The sequence below is a fragment of the Ahaetulla prasina genome, chromosome 1 (assembly GCF_028640845.1).
Source record: "Ahaetulla prasina isolate Xishuangbanna chromosome 1, ASM2864084v1, whole genome shotgun sequence".
NCBI lineage: Eukaryota > Metazoa > Chordata > Lepidosauria > Squamata > Colubridae > Ahaetulla > Ahaetulla prasina.
This window is the reverse complement of record NC_080539.1, coordinates 49242857-49263157: the sequence shown is the minus strand read 5'-3', so window position 1 is coordinate 49263157 and position 20301 is coordinate 49242857. Positions and strand designations below refer to the sequence as shown.

The 20301-nt window shown below is 35.4% G+C and overlaps 1 protein-coding gene across 1 annotated transcript in view; it reads right to left on the bottom strand.

Moving 5' to 3' along the window:
• Nucleotides 1-9733: 9733 nt before the first annotated feature.
• The window catches only part of STPG4 (sperm-tail PG-rich repeat containing 4), a 35536-nt gene continuing 24968 nt past the window's right edge, over nucleotides 9734-20301 (bottom strand). Inside the window, exon 6 of the mRNA XM_058169241.1 lies at nucleotides 9734-9868. Within this exon, the coding sequence (XP_058025224.1) occupies nucleotides 9734-9868 (135 nt within the window). The remainder of the gene's footprint in view (nucleotides 9869-20301) is intronic.

Below are 20301 nucleotides of genomic sequence, written 5' to 3'. Positions count from 1 at the left end.
ATCAGCTGGGAGGCAGAGAATAGATGGGCGTGGCTTGGTGGGCGTGGCTTGGTGGGCGTGGCTAGTCAGAGGTGGTATTTACGGTTCTCCAAACTACTCAAAATTTCCGCTACCGGTTCTCCAGAACTGGCTAGAACCTGCTGAATACCACCTCTGCCCTAGTCCCCAAAGGGCTCTTTCCCTCCTTTCCAGTTGCCTAATATTGTCAGTCTTCACTGACTCCCTCCCTGTATCAAACCTGGCACGCTTGTTTCATGCTGATTTTATTGCCACCGTCAATCCCTAAATTTTGCACATTGTTGTGCAAAATACAGGTAGTCCTTGATCACAATTGGGTCCAAAATTTCTGTTGCTAAGCAAGACAGTTCTTAAGTGCATTTTGCCCTATTTTACCCTTTCTTGCCACAGCTGTTAAGTGAATCTGGCTTCTCCATTGACTTTGCTTGTGAGAAAGTCACAAAAGGTGATCACATGACCTCGGGACATTGCAACTATCATAAATACATGCCAGTTACCAAGCATCTGAATTCCGATCATATGATCACATGAAGATGCTGCAACAGTCGTAAGTGTGAAAACCCGTCGTAAGAAACTTTTTTCAGTGCCATTCTAACTTTGAACAGTCACTAAACAAAAGGTTGTAAATTGAGGACTACCTGTACTTAGGGAGAACTGGAACAGTAACAATTTAATCATTAAAGACATGAGAAGACTATGAGACAGCCACCATCTCAGATTAGCCTAACTAACAAAGCAAACATACCAGTGGTGGGATTCAAACATTTTTCTACCGGTTCTGTGGGCGTGGCAGGGGAAGGATACTGTAAAATCTCCATTCTCTCCCCATTCCAGGGAAGGATACTGTGAAATCTCCATTCTCTCCCATTCCAGGGAAGATTACTGCAAAATCCCACTTCCTCCTGATCAGCTGGGAGGCAGAGAATAGATGGGCGTGGCTTGGTGGGTGTGGCAGGGGAAGGATACCGTAAAATCTCCATTCTCTCCCCATTCCAGGGGAAGATTACTGCAAAAACCCCATTTCCTCCCAATCAGCTGGGAGGCAGAGAATAGATGGGGGCGTGGCTTGGTGGGCGTGGCATGGGAAGGATACTGTAAAATCTCCATTCCCACCCCACTCCAGGGAAGGATACTGTGAAATCTCCATTCTCTCCCATTCCAGGGAAGATTACTGCAAAATCCCACTTCCTCCTGATCAGCTGGGAGGCAGAGAATAGATGGGCGTGGCTTGGTGGGCATGGCAGGGGAAGGATACTGTAAAATCTCCATTCCCACCCCACTCCAGGGAAGGATACTGTAAAATCTCCATTCCCACCCCACTCCAGGGAAGGATACTGTAAAATCTCCATTTCCTCCCATTCCAGGGAAGATTACTGCAAAACCCCATTTCCTCCCAATCAGCTGGGAGGCAGAGAATAGATGGGCGTGGCTTGGTGGGCGTGGCTTGGTGGGCGTGGCTTGGTGGGCGTGGCTTGGTGGGTGTGGCAGGGGAAGGATACTGTAAAATCTCCATTCTCTCCCCATTCCAGGGGAAGATTACTGCAAAAACCCCATTTCCTCCCAATCAGCTGGGAGGCAGAGAATAGATGGGGGCGTGGCTAGTCAGAGGTGGTATTTACGGTTCTCCAAACTACTCAAAATTTCCGCTACCGGTTCTTTGGGTGTGGCTTGGTGGGCGTGGCATGGGAAGGATACTGTGAAATCTCCATTCCCACCCCACTCCAGGGAAGGATACTGTAAAATCTCCATTCCCTCCCTAATCCAGGGGAAGGTTACTGCAAAATCCCCACTTCCTCCTGATCAGCTGGGACTCGGGAGGCAGAGAATAGATGGGGGCGGGGCCAGACAGAATTTTTACTATTGGTTCTCTGAATTATTCAAAATTTCCACTACCGGTTCTCCAGAACTGGTCAGAACCTGCTGAAACCCACCTCTGCCCTAGTCCCCAAAGGGCTCTTTCCCTCCTTTCCAGTTGCCTAATATTGTCAGTCTTCACTGACTCCCTCCCTGTATCAAACCTGGCATGCTTGTTTCATGCTGATTTTATTGCCACCGTCAATCCCTAAATTTTGCACATTGTTGTGCAAAATACAGGTAGTCCTTGATCACAATTGGGTACAAAATTTCTGTTGCTAAGCATTTTGCCCTATTTTACCCTTTTTTGCCACAATTTTGCCCTATTTTGCCTTTTCTTGCCACAGCTGTTAAGTGAATCACTGCACTTGATCAGTTAGTAACACCATGGTTAAGTGAATCTGGCTTCTCCATTGACTTTGCTTGTGAGAAAGTCACAAAAGGTGATCACATGACCTCGGGACACTGCAACTATCATAAATACATGCCAGTTACCAAGCATCTGAATTCCGATCATATGATCACCTGAAGATGCTGCAACAGTTGTAAGTGTGAAGACCAGTCATAAGTCACATTTTCAGATCCATTGTAATTTTGAACAGTCACCGAACAAATGGTTGTAGGAATATCCTGTTAATTTCTCCATTGAGGAGTATGTTTCAAATTGAAACATTGAAATATTGAAATAGGGAATGTAAGACCTGGTAACTAGCTATTCTGAATCTCCTACTCTTTTGGCCCTCCCTGTCTACTACATCGTTTCTCAACCTCAGCAATTTTAAGATGCTTGGATTTTGAACCCCAGAATTCTCCAAGCAGCAACACAAATTTACAGCGTAGTAGGCTTGTCTAAGCTGTTCTTAGCAACCATAACCAAATTCAACTTGATTAGAATTACAGTCCTTGAATAATAGACTTGGAAACAGCCCATTCAGGCTATCAGGTCCAACTCTTTTCTCAGTGCAAGAATCCAAATTAAATTATACTAACATTATGGTAATGACTCATGATTAAAGATAATGGATTGTATTCATCTACCAAACTAAAATGTAATATCACAAAATTCACAGACATGCCTAGTTTTCACAGTAGCTTTATATTTACTTCCAGTGAATATTAGAAAACAGAATGAACAAGCTTGCTACTGCAGGATGAATAGTGCTAAATGAAATATTACACAGGTTGTCCTAGATTTACAGCCACAATGGAGCCCAAAATTTATGTTGCCAAGTGAGATATATATATATATATATATATATATATATATATATATATATATATATATATATATATATATATATATATATATATATATATATATATATATATATATATATATATATATATATATATATATATATATATATATATATATATATATATATATATATATATATATATATATATATATATATATATATATATATATATATATATATATATATATATATATATATATATATATATATATATATATATATATATATATATATATATATATATATATATATATATATATATATATATATATATATATATATATATATATATATATATATATATATATATATATATATATATATATATATATATATATATATATATATATATATATATATATATATATATATATATATATATATATATATATATATATATATATATATATATATATATATATATATATATATATATATATATATATATATATATATATATATATATATATATATATATATATATATATATATATATATATATATATATATATATATATATATATATATATATATATATATATATATATATATATATATATATATATATATATATATATATATATATATATATATATATATATATATATATATATATATATATATATATATATATATATATATATATATATATATATATATATATATATATATATATATATATATATATATATATATATATATATATATATATATATATATATATATATATATATATATATATATATATATATATATATATATATATATATATATATATATATATATATATATATATATATATATATATATATATATATATATATATATATATATATATATATATATATATATATATATATATATATATATATATATATATATATATATATATATATATATATATATATATATATATATTATATTTATTTATTTCTTGCTACCAAAATAAAATAAAATAAAACCCACCTCCAGAGCAGGTACTACTTGGACCTGTCTATCTGGAATCAGTATGAATTAGAATAGAATGGAATAACAGTTGGAAGGGACCTTGGAGGTCTTCTAGTCCAAACCTCTGCCTAGGCAGGAAACCCTACAACACTTCAAACAAATGGTTATCCAACATCTTCCTAAAAATTTCCAGTGTTGGAGCATTCACAACTTCTGCAGGCAAGTTGTTCCACTGATTAATTGTTCTAACTCTCAGGAAATTTCTCCTTAGTTCTAAGTTGCTTCTCTCCTTGATTAGTTTCCACCCATTGCTTCTTTTCCTACCCTCAGGTGCTTTGGAGAATAGCTTGACTCAGTGGTGAAATCCAATTTTTTTTACTATCGGTTCTGTGGGCGTGACTTGGTGGGCGTAGCAGGGGAAGGATACTGCAAAATCTCCATTCCCAGCCCACTCCAGGGGAAGGATATTGCAAAATCTCCATTCCCACACCACTCTGGGGCCAGCCAGAGGTAGTATTTGCTGGTTATCCAAACCTATCAAAATTTCTGTTACCATTTCTCCAAACTGCTCAAAATTTCCGCTACCAGTTCTCCAGAACCTGTCAGAACCTGCTGGATTTCACCGCTGTCTTGACTCCCTCTTCTTTGTATCAGCCCCTGAGATTTTGGAACACTGCTATCAAGTCTCCCCTAGTCCTTCTTTTCATTAAAGTAGACATACTCAGTTTCTGCAACCGTTCTTCATATGTTTTAGCCTCCAGTCCCCTAATCATTTTTGTTGCTCTTCTTCTCTGTACTCTTTCTAGAGTCTCAACATCTTTTTTACATCGTGGCAACCAAAACTGGATGCAATTTTCCAAGTGTAGCCTTACGAAGACATTATAAAGTGGTATTAACACTTCACGTGATCGTGAGTCTATACAATACCTCTGTTTGTGTAGCCTAGAACTGTGTTGGCTTTTTTGGCAGCTGCTGCATACTGCTGGTTCATATTTAAATGGTTGTAGGAATATCCTGTTAATTTCTCCATTGAGGAGTATGTTTCAAATTGAAACATTGAAATATTGAAATAGGGAATGTAAGACCTGGTAACTAGCTATTCTGAATCTCCTACTCTTTTGGCCCTCCCTGTCTACTACATCGTTTCTCAACCTCAGCAATTTTAAGATGCTTGGATTTTGAACCCCAGAATTCTCCAAGCAGCAACACAAATTTACAGCGTAGTAGGCTTGTCTAAGCTGTTCTTAGCAACCATAACCAAATTCAACTTGATTAGAATTACAGTCCTTGAATAATAGACTTGGAAACAGCCCATTCAGGCTATCAGGTCCAACTCTTTTCTCAGTGCAAGAATCCAAATTAAATTATACTAACATTATGGTAATGACTCATGATTAAAGATAATGGATTGTATTCATCTACCAAACTAAAATGTAATATCACAAAATTCACAGACATGCGCCTAGTTTTCACAGTAGCTTTATATTTACTTCCAGTGAATATTAGAAAACAGAATGAACAAGCTTGCTACTGCAGGATGAATAGTGCTAAATGAAATATTACACAGGTTGTCCTAGATTTACAGCCACAATGGAGCCCAAAATTTATGTTGCCAAGTGAGATATATATATATATATATATATATTTACATCAGGACCTCCAACTACATAAGTCATGGCTTTTGCATCATCATTCACATCTTGTCGTTTCCCCCTCTACCCCACAGATGCCCTTGTGTCCACCACACTGAGACCCTACCTATGAGAACGTAGAAAGGGATGAGAAATGGAACGGTCCAGTTAATTCATCCCCGCTGCCTCCCTGGGCATAGGGAACCCAGAGGAAAAGAGCTGTTTTGTTCTAAGAAGATTAGGAAAAGCTAGGAGCTAAGTAACACTGACTGATTTTGACAGGTTTGCAAGCCCCTGGAGTAATTACAGGAAATCAGCTTTTGGCTTGCAAAAACAAATAACCATATTTTAAATGTACAAACAATTGACACCGATCTTTTGCTGACTCATTTGGTATCAAAGGCATTTGCACTGATCAATCTATTCTCAACTATCTGGAGACAAAAGTGACAATGCCCAGCACTTCATTTTGTGGACTTTTTCAACTTTGGCAAGTCTATGATGTATGGACTTCAGCCCTGAGCTGGCTGGGGAATTCTGGGGGTTAAAACCACACTTCTTAGAGTTGGCGAGGTTTGATAACACCGTCTTAGAGTAATGCATGTTGATCCCTGACTATGGGAGAAGCTCCAGAGTCTGTACTCTTGAAGATGGTAGGACAAGAAAGAAATGAGTTATATCTATTGGTGTCTTCTCTCATTCCATGTGGACCTCTGCACAACAGTCTCTGCAGCAAACCACAGTGATGCCAAAATGATAACGAGTACAATTATGTAATCATGAAAATGACACAATTATATATTTACATCAGGACCTCCAACTACATAAGTCATGGCTTTTGCATCATCATTCACATCTTGTCGTTTCCCCCTCTACCCCACAGATGCCCTTGTGTCCACCACACTGAGACCCTACCTATGAGAACGTAGAAAGGGATGAGAAATGGAACGGTCCAGTTAATTCATCCCCGCTGCCTCCCTGGGCATAGGGAACCCAGAGGAAAAGAGCTGTTTTGTTCTAAGAAGATTAGGAAAAGCTAGGAGCTAAGTAACACTGACTGATTTTGACAGGTTTGCAAGCCCCTGGAGTAATTACAGGAAATCAGCTTTTGGCTTGCAAAAACAAATAACCATATTTTAAATGTACAAACAATTGACACCGATCTTTTGCTGACTCATTTGGTATCAAAGGCATTTGCACTGATCAATCTATTCTCAACTATCTGGAGACAAAAGTGACAATGCCCAGCACTTCATTTTGTGGACTTTTTCAACTTTGGCAAGTCTATGATGTATGGACTTCAGCCCTGAGCTGGCTGGGGAATTCTGGGGGTTAAAACCACACTTCTTAGAGTTGGCGAGGTTTGATAACACCGTCTTAGAGTAATGCATGTTGATCCCTGACTATGGGAGAAGCTCCAGAGTCTGTACTCTTGAAGATGGTAGGACAAGAAAGAAATGAGTTATATCTATTGGTGTCTTCTCTCATTCCATGTGGACCTCTGCACAACAGTCTCTGCAGCAAACCACAGTGATGCCAAAATGATAACGAGTACAATTATGTAATCATGAAAATGACACAATTATATATTTACATCAGGACCTCCAACTACATAAGTCATGGCTTTTGCATCATCATTCACATCTTGTCGTTTCCCCCTCTACCCCACAGATGCCCTTGTGTCCACCACACTGAGACCCTACCTATGAGAACGTAGAAAGGGATGAGAAATGGAACGGTCCAGTTAATTCATCCCCGCTGCCTCCCTGGGCATAGGGAACCCAGAGGAAAAGAGCTGTTTTGTTCTAAGAAGATTAGGAAAAGCTAGGAGCTAAGTAACACTGACTGATTTTGACAGGTTTGCAAGCCCCTGGAGTAATTACAGGAAATCAGCTTTTGGCTTGCAAAAACAAATAACCATATTTTAAATGTACAAACAATTGACACCGATCTTTTGCTGACTCATTTGGTATCAAAGGCATTTGCACTGATCAATCTATTCTCTACTATCTGGTGACAAAAGTGACAATGCCCAGCACTTCATTTTGTGGACTTTTTCAACTTTGGCAAGTCTATGATGTATGGACTTCAGCCCTGAGCTGGCTGGGGAATTCTGGGGGTTAAAACCACACTTCTTAGAGTTGGCGAGGTTTGATAACACCGTCTTAGAGTAATGCATGTTGATCCCTGACTATGGGAGAAGCTCCAGAGTCTGTACTCTTGAAGATGGTAGGACAAGAAAGAAATGAGTTATATCTATTGGTGTCTTCTCTCATTCCATGTGGACCTCTGCACAACAGTCTCTGCAGCAAACCACAGTGATGCCAAAATGATAACGAGTACAATTATGTAATCATGAAAATGACACAATTATATATTTACATCAGGACCTCCAACTACATAAGTCATGGCTTTTGCATCATCATTCACATCTTGTCGTTTCCCCCTCTACCCCACAGATGCCCTTGTGTCCACCACACTGAGACCCTACCTATGAGAACGTAGAAAGGGATGAGAAATGGAACGGTCCAGTTAATTCATCCCCGCTGCCTCCCTGGGCATAGGGAACCCAGAGGAAAAGAGCTGTTTTGTTCTAAGAAGATTAGGAAAAGCTAGGAGCTAAGTAACACTGACTGATTTTGACAGGTTTGCAAGCCCCTGGAGTAATTACAGGAAATCAGCTTTTGGCTTGCAAAAACAAATAACCATATTTTAAATGTACAAACAATTGACACCGATCTTTTGCTGACTCATTTGGTATCAAAGGCATTTGCACTGATCAATCTATTCTCAACTATCTGGAGACAAAAGTGACAATGCCCAGCACTTCATTTTGTGGACTTTTTCAACTTTGGCAAGTCTATGATGTATGGACTTCAGCCCTGAGCTGGCTGGGGAATTCTGGGGGTTAAAACCACACTTCTTAGAGTTGGCGAGGTTTGATAACACCGTCTTAGAGTAATGCATGTTGATCCCTGACTATGGGAGAAGCTCCAGAGTCTGTACTCTTGAAGATGGTAGGACAAGAAAGAAATGAGTTATATCTATTGGTGTCTTCTCTCATTCCATGTGGACCTCTGCACAACAGTCTCTGCAGCAAACCACAGTGATGCCAAAATGATAACGAGTACAATTATGTAATCATGAAAATGACACAATTATATATTTACATCAGGACCTCCAACTACATAAGTCATGGCTTTTGCATCATCATTCACATCTTGTCGTTTCCCCCTCTACCCCACAGATGCCCTTGTGTCCACCACACTGAGACCCTACCTATGAGAACGTAGAAAGGGATGAGAAATGGAACGGTCCAGTTAATTCATCCCCGCTGCCTCCCTGGGCATAGGGAACCCAGAGGAAAAGAGCTGTTTTGTTCTAAGAAGATTAGGAAAAGCTAGGAGCTAAGTAACACTGACTGATTTTGACAGGTTTGCAAGCCCCTGGAGTAATTACAGGAAATCAGCTTTTGGCTTGCAAAAACAAATAACCATATTTTAAATGTACAAACAATTGACACCGATCTTTTGCTGACTCATTTGGTATCAAAGGCATTTGCACTGATCAATCTATTCTCAACTATCTGGAGACAAAAGTGACAATGCCCAGCACTTCATTTTGTGGACTTTTTCAACTTTGGCAAGTCTATGATGTATGGACTTCAGCCCTGAGCTGGCTGGGGAATTCTGGGGGTTAAAACCACACTTCTTAGAGTTGGCGAGGTTTGATAACACCGTCTTAGAGTAATGCATGTTGATCCCTGACTATGGGAGAAGCTCCAGAGTCTGTACTCTTGAAGATGGTAGGACAAGAAAGAAATGAGTTATATCTATTGGTGTCTTCTCTCATTCCATGTGGACCTCTGCACAACAGTCTCTGCAGCAAACCACAGTGATGCCAAAATGATAACGAGTACAATTATGTAATCATGAAAATGACACAATTATATATTTACATCAGGACCTCCAACTACATAAGTCATGGCTTTTGCATCATCATTCACATCTTGTCGTTTCCCCTCTACCCCACAGATGCCCTTGTGTCCACCACAGTGTGGGCTGGCAATATTCGTGGTACTTTTGATACGAAGGACGATCGTATTGGAACTGGTGGGTCATACTTTATTTCATACTCCCCTGGGCCTGGACCTTGTTTCTACAATGTGATAAAATGGTTCTTTTTTTACAAGTTCCATATACATAAATAAAATAAAATAAAATAAAATAAAATAAAATAAAATAAAATAAAATAAAATAAAATAAAATAAAATAAAATAAAATAAAATAAAATAAAATAAAATAAAATAAAATAAAATAAAATAAAATAAAATAAAATAAAATAAAATAAAATAAAATAAAATAAAATAAAATAAAATAAAATAAAATAAAATAAAATAAAATAAAATAAAATAAAATAAAATAAAATAAAATAAAATAAAATAAAATAAAATAAAATAAAATAAAATAAAATAAAATAAAATAAAATAAAATAAAATAAAATAAAATAAAATAAAATAAAATAAAATAAAATAAAATAAAATAAAATAAAATAAAATAAAATAAAATAAAATAAAATAAAATAAAATAAAATAAAATAAAATAAAATAAAATAAAATAAAATAAAATAAAATAAAATAAAATAAAATAAAATAAAATAAAATAAAATAAAATAAAATAAAATAAAATAAAATAAAATAAAATAAAATAAAATAAAATAAAATAAAATAAAATAAAATAAAATAAAATAAAATAAAATAAAATAAAATAAAATAAAATAAAATAAAATAAAATAAAATAAAATAAAATAAAATAAAATAAAATAAAATAAAATAAAATAAAATAAAATAAAATAAAATAAAATAAAATAAAATAAAATAAAATAAAATAAAATAAAATAAAATAAAATAAAATAAAATAAAATAAAATAAAATAAAATAAAATAAAATAAAATAAAATAAAATAAAATAAAATAAAATAAAATAAAATAAAATAAAATAAAATAAAATAAAATAAAATAAAATAAAATAAAATAAAATAAAATAAAATAAAATAAAATAAAATAAAATAAAATAAAATAAAATAAAATAAAATAAAATAAAATAAAATAAAATAAAATAAAATAAAATAAAATAAAATAAAATAAAATAAAATAAAATAAAATAAAATAAAATAAAATAAAATAAAATAAAATAAAATAAAATAAAATAAAATAAAATAAAATAAAATAAAATAAAATAAAATAAAATAAAATAAAATAAAATAAAATAAAATAAAATAAAATAAAATAAAATAAAATAAAATAAAATAAAATAAAATAAAATAAAATAAAATAAAATAAAATAAAATAAAATAAAATAAAATAAAATAAAATAAAATAAAATAAAATAAAATAAAATAAAATAAAATAAAATAAAATAAAATAAAATAAAATAAAATAAAATAAAATAAAATAAAATAAAATAAAATAAAATAAAATAAAATAAAATAAAATAAAATAAAATAAAATAAAATAAAATAAAATAAAATAAAATAAAATAAAATAAAATAAAATAAAATAAAATAAAATAAAATAAAATAAAATAAAATAAAATAAAATAATAAAATAGAATAAAATAAAATAAAATAAAATAAAATAAAATAAAATAAAATAAAATAAAATAAAATAAAATAAAATAAATATAAATGTACAAACAATTGACACCGATCTTTTGCTGACTCATTTGGTATCAAAGGCATTTGCACTGATCAATCTATTCTCAACTATCTGGAGACAAAAGTGACACCAACTAGTAAAGCAGTAATTTGTTTATTGTTATAAGACAAGAAAATAAATCTATTTAGAGTTTGGAGATAGGCTAATATTTTGTCTGATGTTATTTCCGTGTTCCTATGTTAGCATCTGTCATGTTCCTTTGAGCATAACACTCCTGCTTTTGTACATATTTGAAATAATCGCATTTTCTATGCAGGTGTGTTCATACCTTTTTTCCTTTGGGGCAACTCAGTTTTATTCTGTTTATCCAGGATAAAAGTTTAGGAGGATTTTCGATGCAAATATTTCTGAAATTTTCAAACAGGCATAACACAGTGGCATTTCTTAAAAAGCAACCAATGGGAAGTGAATCATAAGGAATTGTCACGGATTGTAACAACAGATAATTTAAGAGCCTTTGATAAGCATGTGTTCCATTTTAGGTTAAAAATAATCACGTAGCTAAAATAAAAAGACAAAGACAAAATAGAAATTTTCAGGACTATAATATTATAATAAAATACAAATAGGCCTATCAAAATATAATACAGGTTGTCCTCGGTCAAAGACAACGATGGGAGTCATAATGTCCATCACTTAGTGAGAACAGTCAAAAAGTACAATGTCATGTGACTGCATCACTTAGCAACATCAATTCTAGCACCTTCAGTCATTAAGTGAATCACTGCAGGTCATCAAGCAAGGACATCATGTGATTACAATTTGCAACCTCCTGCCAGGTTTCCCATTGATTTTGTTTATAGGAAGCTGGCCAAAAAAAAAGAAGTCACAAATGGCAACAGCATGACCTTGGAACACTGTGAGGGCTGGAATTACTGAAGGATCAGTTGTATGCACCATTCAATTCAATACCATCACAAGTCTGAACAGTTGCTGAACAAGTAATTTTAAGTGAGGACCATCTATATGTCAGCATAATGAATACATATACAATGTACTTTTATTTTTGTTCTATTGGTTGTAGAAATATATAGTTTTTGATAATCAGCTTTTACAAAATGGTGGGCCCCAGATGATTTTGAGATAAAACTCTACCACACAATGATTTTAGCATACCTAAAATCTAAAATTAGAAGGAATATGCGTTGGCAGAAAGAGCTGAAATTCCTCAGCATACTTCATACTGCCACAGCTTTCCCCTCACTGCACAAAATATCTTCACCTACCAGACATACCTAAAAAAGATCCAAAGCATCTAAAGCCAAGGGAGGAGGAAGACTGTTAAAATAGTACTTTGACTCAAAGAACTCAAGAGGGGTCCACGGAGGTTCTCCTTATTGTTGATTTTATATGCTTAAAGTAATAAATCTAATGATTCTTGATACCTTGATACCTTGATGTAGGTATTTTTTTTCTTTTATGTACACTGAGAGCATATGCACCAAAACAAATTCCTTGTGTGTCTAATCACACTCGGCCAATAAAAATTCTATTCTATTCTATTCTATTCTATTCTATTCTATTCTATTCTATTCTATTCTATTCTATTCTATTCTATGATTCTTTGGATTTTCCCAGTTCACATATAGTGGTCCCAGCATTCCTCCATTTTTCAGCTACTTTTTTTTAATTGCCATTTTTTTCCCTCCATAATCCACCTTGGAATATGTTTCAGGAGAAAAGAATGGAAAATATTGACCTAGTAGAACCTCACTGAACTTGAATAAATTTTATCTCTAAAAATAAAATAAAATTAAGTTAAATTAAAAAACAGTGGTTAAATGTTGGTTTGCTTTGCTTTCTAAACCAACTTCCTGCTATACCTGAGACAGAAATTACAAACAGAAGTTCACTGCAGTGCAAAGCTCGTTAATGCAGAATCTCCATCCTGTCCATGCCTATCCCAAAACAATGGCCACTTATTTCCGACACAGTGACCAACACATGCAAAAATCACTCTCTGGGCATCAATAGCTTTCACCTGCAAAGAACATCCAGGTTGCAGCTGTTCCAAGACAGGCAAACACTAAGACATCAGTTCCAGTTCATTTGTTGCAAAATATTGGATAGCAGCTGTATCAATAACTCATTTAAAGAGAAGTTGTTTACACGGAACGGCTCTTCTGTCACAAGAGGCCACCTGGCACCAGGTCATTAATGAGATCCTCAAGGATTTTCAAATGAAAGGTTAACATCTATTTAAAATCCTCAGACAATTCACATTATACCTAGTTTGCTGCTGCTCTTTCAGAATAAATTCTGATCAGCTACTGTAAAATTATAGAATATATATATGTAAAAAAGAATATATATATATATTTGTTTTCTGAGGCTTAACACAAGGAATGACACCAGACCCACACTCACGAGGTCCACACAGGATGTCACCACCACACATCCACCCAGAAAGCACACCCAAACCCACACTGATCAGGAAGCATGACCAAGGACCAGAAGCCAGACCGCAGCTGCAACATTAGCCATTTCAAACCCCTCCAATCCATACATGCAGCAGACTGACACCCACTACGAAGATGTAGCACGACCACGAACACGAAGCCAAACAGCAGCAGTGCAGCTCACCAGCTCAGATCCCCCTGCAACTCAGACTAATTTAAGCACAACCAAGCCCCCACCCAAACAGGACACACCTCCATCCAATCAGAGCACAAAAAAAACCCCATCCAATCAGAGCACAGCCAAGCTCCCACCCAATCAGTTCAAATCCCCACTAGCAGTTAAAAAGGAAGAAACAGCTGCAATCACACATTGCTCCCAGAAGCACGAAGCTGAAGCCTGAAGATGACGAATGAGACTTCGTCGAAACGTCGCCAAGACACTTCCAATTTTACGCGGGAGAAAACCCGAATAACCAAAGACCTACACACACACACACACACACACACACACACACACACACACACATATATATATATATATATATATTCTTCCATTATAATCCTTAAAAAATGCTAACCTGATCTGGAAAATAGAAGAACTAGGCTCTTGAAGTTAAATTTGTCCTCTTGTTTTTCCAAGGCTTATGACCTGGCTGATACCTCAGAATTAGCCATCTATTTGAAAAACTACAGGCATTTAAATCCTAATCCAAACGACAACAAAAACAGTCATATGTTGCATTTTAAAAAAAATGCCATGCAAGCAAGCATAACTTTCTTGAAAGGAAAAGGGTGAATCACATCTCCCAGGGAAGAGGCCTAGCCTATAAAGCCAATGAAAAATTCAATATGTTTTAAAGCTTGCTGACAGCATCCTTCTAATTACATAAATACTATGGTGATTATAATTCTCCCTACATGCACCTTCAAAATAGGGCCATTTCAACCTTAGAACTCAGCTGCATAGGTGGTAAAGTTGATATAGATGCAGAACTCAGAGAATGGTTTGAGAAAGGACCTGCTTTTCAAAGAATATGTTTTTACACCTTTTCTCTTGCTGTTGCCTCAGGGTGAAAGCATATTATGTTCTGAAACCACACAAAGCTTTACTAAACCTATTTATAGGATACAAAACAAAGGTGATTATACACACAAGCAGTAACTGAGTTTCTATCGGCTTCACTGCAAGACAGAAACAAGTTTGGGATTCCAAACAATCAAATAAATCCAGCTACAATATTTTGAATTGAAAGCATAAAAGATGTTATGACACAATGGAGGAAACAAATTATACACGTTTTACTCAGTTTTCAACAAACAAAGGTTTACAAGGCCCTAAGAAGTATATAGTTTCACTCAATGTTGTATAGACCAGCTTTACTGGCTGAGGGACTCTGGGAGTTGAAGTTCACAAGTCTTAAAGGGACCAAGGTTGGAGACCCCTGGTATAGACATATTGCCTCACCTCAAGGAGAATCCATTGGGTCTTCATGAAAAAGTATCCATGCATGTTTAAATATGTAGACAGACCCCAAGGAAGTATCCAGATTAAGCAACAGCATTTTCTCTTTCATCTAACTCCCTGCATATATATTTACATGCTTGGAGAAGTTCTTCCTATCAAATCGAATAGATACGTCAGAGAAGGGTGGGAAGAGGCTTAAGTCCACTGGAGTTGGGAAGCTATAATAAATTTTAATAGCAAAAGCACTTAAGACTTATATACCACTTCATAGTGCTTTACAGCCCTCTCTAAGTGGTTTACAAAGTCAGCATATTGCCCCAAAATCTCAGTCCTCATTTTACAGACCTCGTGAGGATGGAAGGCTGAGTCAACCTTGAGCCAGTCAAAATCGAACTCCTGGCAGTGATGAGTGAGTTAGCCTGCAATAGTGCATTCTAACCACTACTCTACCATGGTTCATAAATAAATATGTGATAGTCTCTGTGCAGTTATTCAGTGCTGAGTGGGATGGAGGAAAGTAAGGTTCATGTGTAATTCCCATCAACAGAATCAGAAAGTGAGGTTGTATCTTGTTTATTTACCAATTCCAGGTTTAGTATAACTAAAAGCAAAATTTTGCAAACTTTGAGGGGAAAAATGAAAGGTATCAGTTTAAATTACACTACAATGATTATATTTTGTGGTCTGTATCTCTCTGAGATCCTTCACAGCCCAATGGCTCAACTGGTAAAAGATTCTAATTTGGTGGGCTGCCAAAATGTAGATCTTAAGTTTAGCTAGGTGGTTTCCCATTTTGCTATACCAGGGCTGCACAAGCTGTTTATGTGGCAAATACTGGTAAGTTTTACATGGTGTGCTGGCAGATGCCTAGGCCCAAAAACAAAGAAGACGCAGGGGAAGAACAAAAGTTAAAATTGATTTGTTTAGTGTAATAGCAACTAAAGTTAATTAAAATTGCAACTATAGGTAATAAAATTAAACCTATGGATCCATCAATTTAATGCACTTAATGAATAAATCAATCATATATAATTTACCTTCTCATTAATGATAAGAGAGAAATGTACCATAGCTTTAAGGTAGTACTTACAACCATGGACCGCACATTCCTTTTTAGCATGTGTCATACATGATAAAACTGATAGGGTTTGATCACAGCTGCTGTCATGCTTTTTTAAACCAAGGCTAATGGTGAGCAAATATTTGAAGGGTCACTTTACGGCCTAATACTATTAATCATGGACCAGCTGAGGACAAAATTAATAATATAAAGGAAGAAAACAGTGTCATCTGACATTTCCACTCAGAGAAGATCATTTATTGCTTCCCAACAGCTTGCATGGATTCCTTCTCAATAGCTTAGCTGATTATCTTCCTTTCCATAGTGCAGATTTTTGATGGCTAATTTAAGCAAAATATGCCCCTTTTTCTGCTCAGCTGTAAAAGGCATGTGGGAATAACTGTCATAAACTGTCATTTTCTGTGCATGAACATGTGTTAGGAACGACGGCACTGACACATTCATTCCCCCACCATCCTTTGTGGTACAACGCTTTTACTTGATAACACATTTTTACAGACAAATATGAAGTGGGGAAGTACAACATTGCTTTGTAATAGAGGGAAAAGACAGACAAATGTAATTAGAAAACTACCTCAGAACAACGGAGATAATATTCTTGCAAGGCCCCATGACCCAATACTTACAGTACATGTTTTTATAAACTTCTTCCCTAAATACACCCTCATTGATTTGACAGCTTGGCCATTAAATCATTAAAAAGTCACAATGCGTTTAAATCAATGGACAATCTAGTCCAGGCTCCTGTTATTCAATCATGGCCATCCCCAGGCATATAGGAACCCATCACAACTGCCAGTTGTGTTGCTTTACAGATGTTCCAAAGCATTTTGGAGCAGAAAAAACCAACTAGAAAAGGGCAGGTACTTTTGATTCAATGCCCATCGATCCCAACATGTGGTGAAACCTACCGCGGGTGTTGTATTCGCAAAACAACAGCAAGAAGTGAGGCAATGCAGGAGAACCATTAACAGTTCTTTTATTAACTACAAACAATTAACTGAGGTGAGCAAGCGAGCAAGCTCTAAACTGACAGCCCTTATATATTGGAGCTGTAAACAGCTCAGCCAATAGCAGCTCCTTAATTCTCCCACCGGCTATAGCATCGGCGGTTAACCAATCAACTGCTGGTTACTGGTCATGTGTTCTCCAGCCGAACACAACACCGGGAATTATAAACCTCAAGACACACCTTGATTCAGAACTGTTGGCAACACCTATGTATAATACCGTTCTCATTCTAATTTTTAAGTCAGAGAACCACAGTCATCATCCTACTTGAAAGCAGCAAAACTCCACAAATAAATTATGATCTAGGTCAAGCAAGAGCTTTTCTTTTCCATGAATGAAGAACCTATTTCTTATCGTCCCTACTCTTGTAACAGAAAACAATTGCCCAAGTCTTCACATTACAGATCAATCTAAGTTTTTCTGCTTATTTCAATGTTTTTGGAATTTCAATTACCGGTATCTTGCTACTTTATTATAATGAATTAAATTCCTTCTATTGCCATTATAACTGCTGTTCCTGATTATTGCCTTCTCTATAACATCATTGCCAATGCTGATTTTTCTGTTGTTTTTTTATATCTTTTTTCTAATTCATACACCAACAAGGTCCATATTAGAATAGAATTTTTTTTTTATTGGCCAAGTGTGATTGGACACACAAGGAATTTGTCTTGGTGCATATGCTCTCAGTGTACATAAAAGAAAGATCGTTCATCAAGGTACAACATTTACAACACAATTGATGATCAATATATCAATATAAATCATAAGGATTGCCAGCAATAAGTTATAGTCATACAGTCATAAGTGGAAAGAGATTGGTGATGGGAACTATGAAACGATTAATAGTAGTGCAGATTCAGTAAATAGTCTGACAGTGTTGAGGGAATTATTTGTTTAGCAGAGTGATGGCCTTGAGGAAAAACTGTTCTTGTGTCTAGTTGTTCTGGTGTGCAGTGCTCTATAGCGTCGTTTTGAGGGTAGGAGTTGAAACAGTTTATGTCCAGGATGCGAGGGATCTGCAAATATTTTCACGGCGCTCTTCTTGATTCGTGCAGTATACAGGTCCTCAATGGAAGGCAGGTTGGTAGCAATTATTTTTTCTGCAGTTCTAATTATCCTCTGAAGTCTGTGTTTTTCTTGTTGGGTTGCAGAACCGAACCAGACAGTTATAGAGGTGCAAATGACAGACTCAATAATTCCTCTGTAGAATTGGATCAGCAGCTCCTTGGGCAGTTTGAGCTTACTGAGTTGGCGCAGAAAGAACATTCTTTGTTGTCCTTTTTAATGATGTTTTAGATGTTAGCTGTCCATTTGAGATCTTGCGATATGATAGAACCCAGAAATTTGAAGGTTTCTACTGTTGATACTGTGTTGTCAAGTATTGTGAGAGGTGGAAGTATGGAAGGGTTTTTCCTAAAGTCTACCACCATTTCTACGGTTTTGAGTGTGTTCAGTTCCAGATTGTTTTGGTTGCACCACAAGGCTAGTCGTTCGACCTCTCGTCTATATGCGGATTCGTCATTGTCTCGAATGAGACCAATCACTGTTGTGTCATCTGCGAACTTCAGTAGCTTAACAGATGGATCATTGGAGATGCAGTCATTGGTATACAGAGAGAAGAGAAGTGGGGAGAGCACACAGCCTTGGGGGGGCCCTGTGCTAATTGTACAGGTATTTGATGTGATCTTGCTTAGCTTCACCTGCTGATTCAATGCCCATCGATCCCAACATGTGGTGAAACCTACCGCGGGTGTTGTATTCGCAAAACAACAGCAAGAAGTGAGGCAATGCAGGAGAACCATTAACAGTTCTTTTATTAACTACAAACAATTAACTGAGGTGAGCAAGCGAGCAAGCTCTAAACTGACAGCCCTTATATATTGGAGCTGTAAACAGCTCAGCCAATAGCAGCTCCTTAATTCTCCCACCGGCTATAGCATCGGCGGTTAACCAATCAACTGCTGGTTACTGGTCATGTGTTCTCCAGCCGAACACAACACCGGGAATTATAAACCTCAAGACACACCTTGATTCAGAACTGTTGGCAACACCTATGTATAATACCGTTCTCATTCTAATTTTTAAGTCAGAGAACCACAGTCATCATCCTACTTGAAAGCAGCAAAACTCCACAAATAAATTATGATCTAGGTCAAGCAAGAGCTTTTCTTTTCCATGAATGAAGAACCTATTTCTTATCGTCCCTACTCTTGTAACAGAAAACAATTGCCCAAGTCTTCACATTACAGATCAATCTAAGTTTTTTCTGCTTATTTCAATGTTTTTGGAATTTCAATTACCGGTATCTTGCTACTTTATTATAATGAATTAAATTCCTTCTATTGCCATTATAACTGCTGTTCCTGATTATTGCCTTCTCTATAACATCATTGCCAATGCTGATTTTTCTGTTGTTTTTTTATATCTTTTTTCTAATTCATACACCAACAAGGTCCATATTAGAATAGAATTTTTTTTTTATTGGCCAAGTGTGATTGGACACACAAGGAATTTGTCTTGGTGCATATGCTCTCAGTGTACATAAAAGAAAAGATACGTTCATCAAGGTACATTTACAACACAATTGATGATCAATATATCAATATAAATCATAAGGATTGCCAGCAATAAGTTATAGTCATACAGTCATAAGTGGAAAGAGATTGGTGATGGGAACTATGAAACGATTAATAGTAGTGCAGATTCAGTAAATAGTCTGACAGTGTTGAGGGAATTATTTGTTTAGCAGAGTGATGGCCTCGAGGAAAACTGTGTTCTTGTGTCTAGTTGTTCTGGTGTGCAGTGCTCTATAGCGGCGTTTTGAGGGTAGGAGTTGAAACAGTTTATGTCCAGGATGCGAGGGATCTGCAAATATTTTCACGGCCCTCTTCTTGATTCGTGCAGTATACAGGTCCTC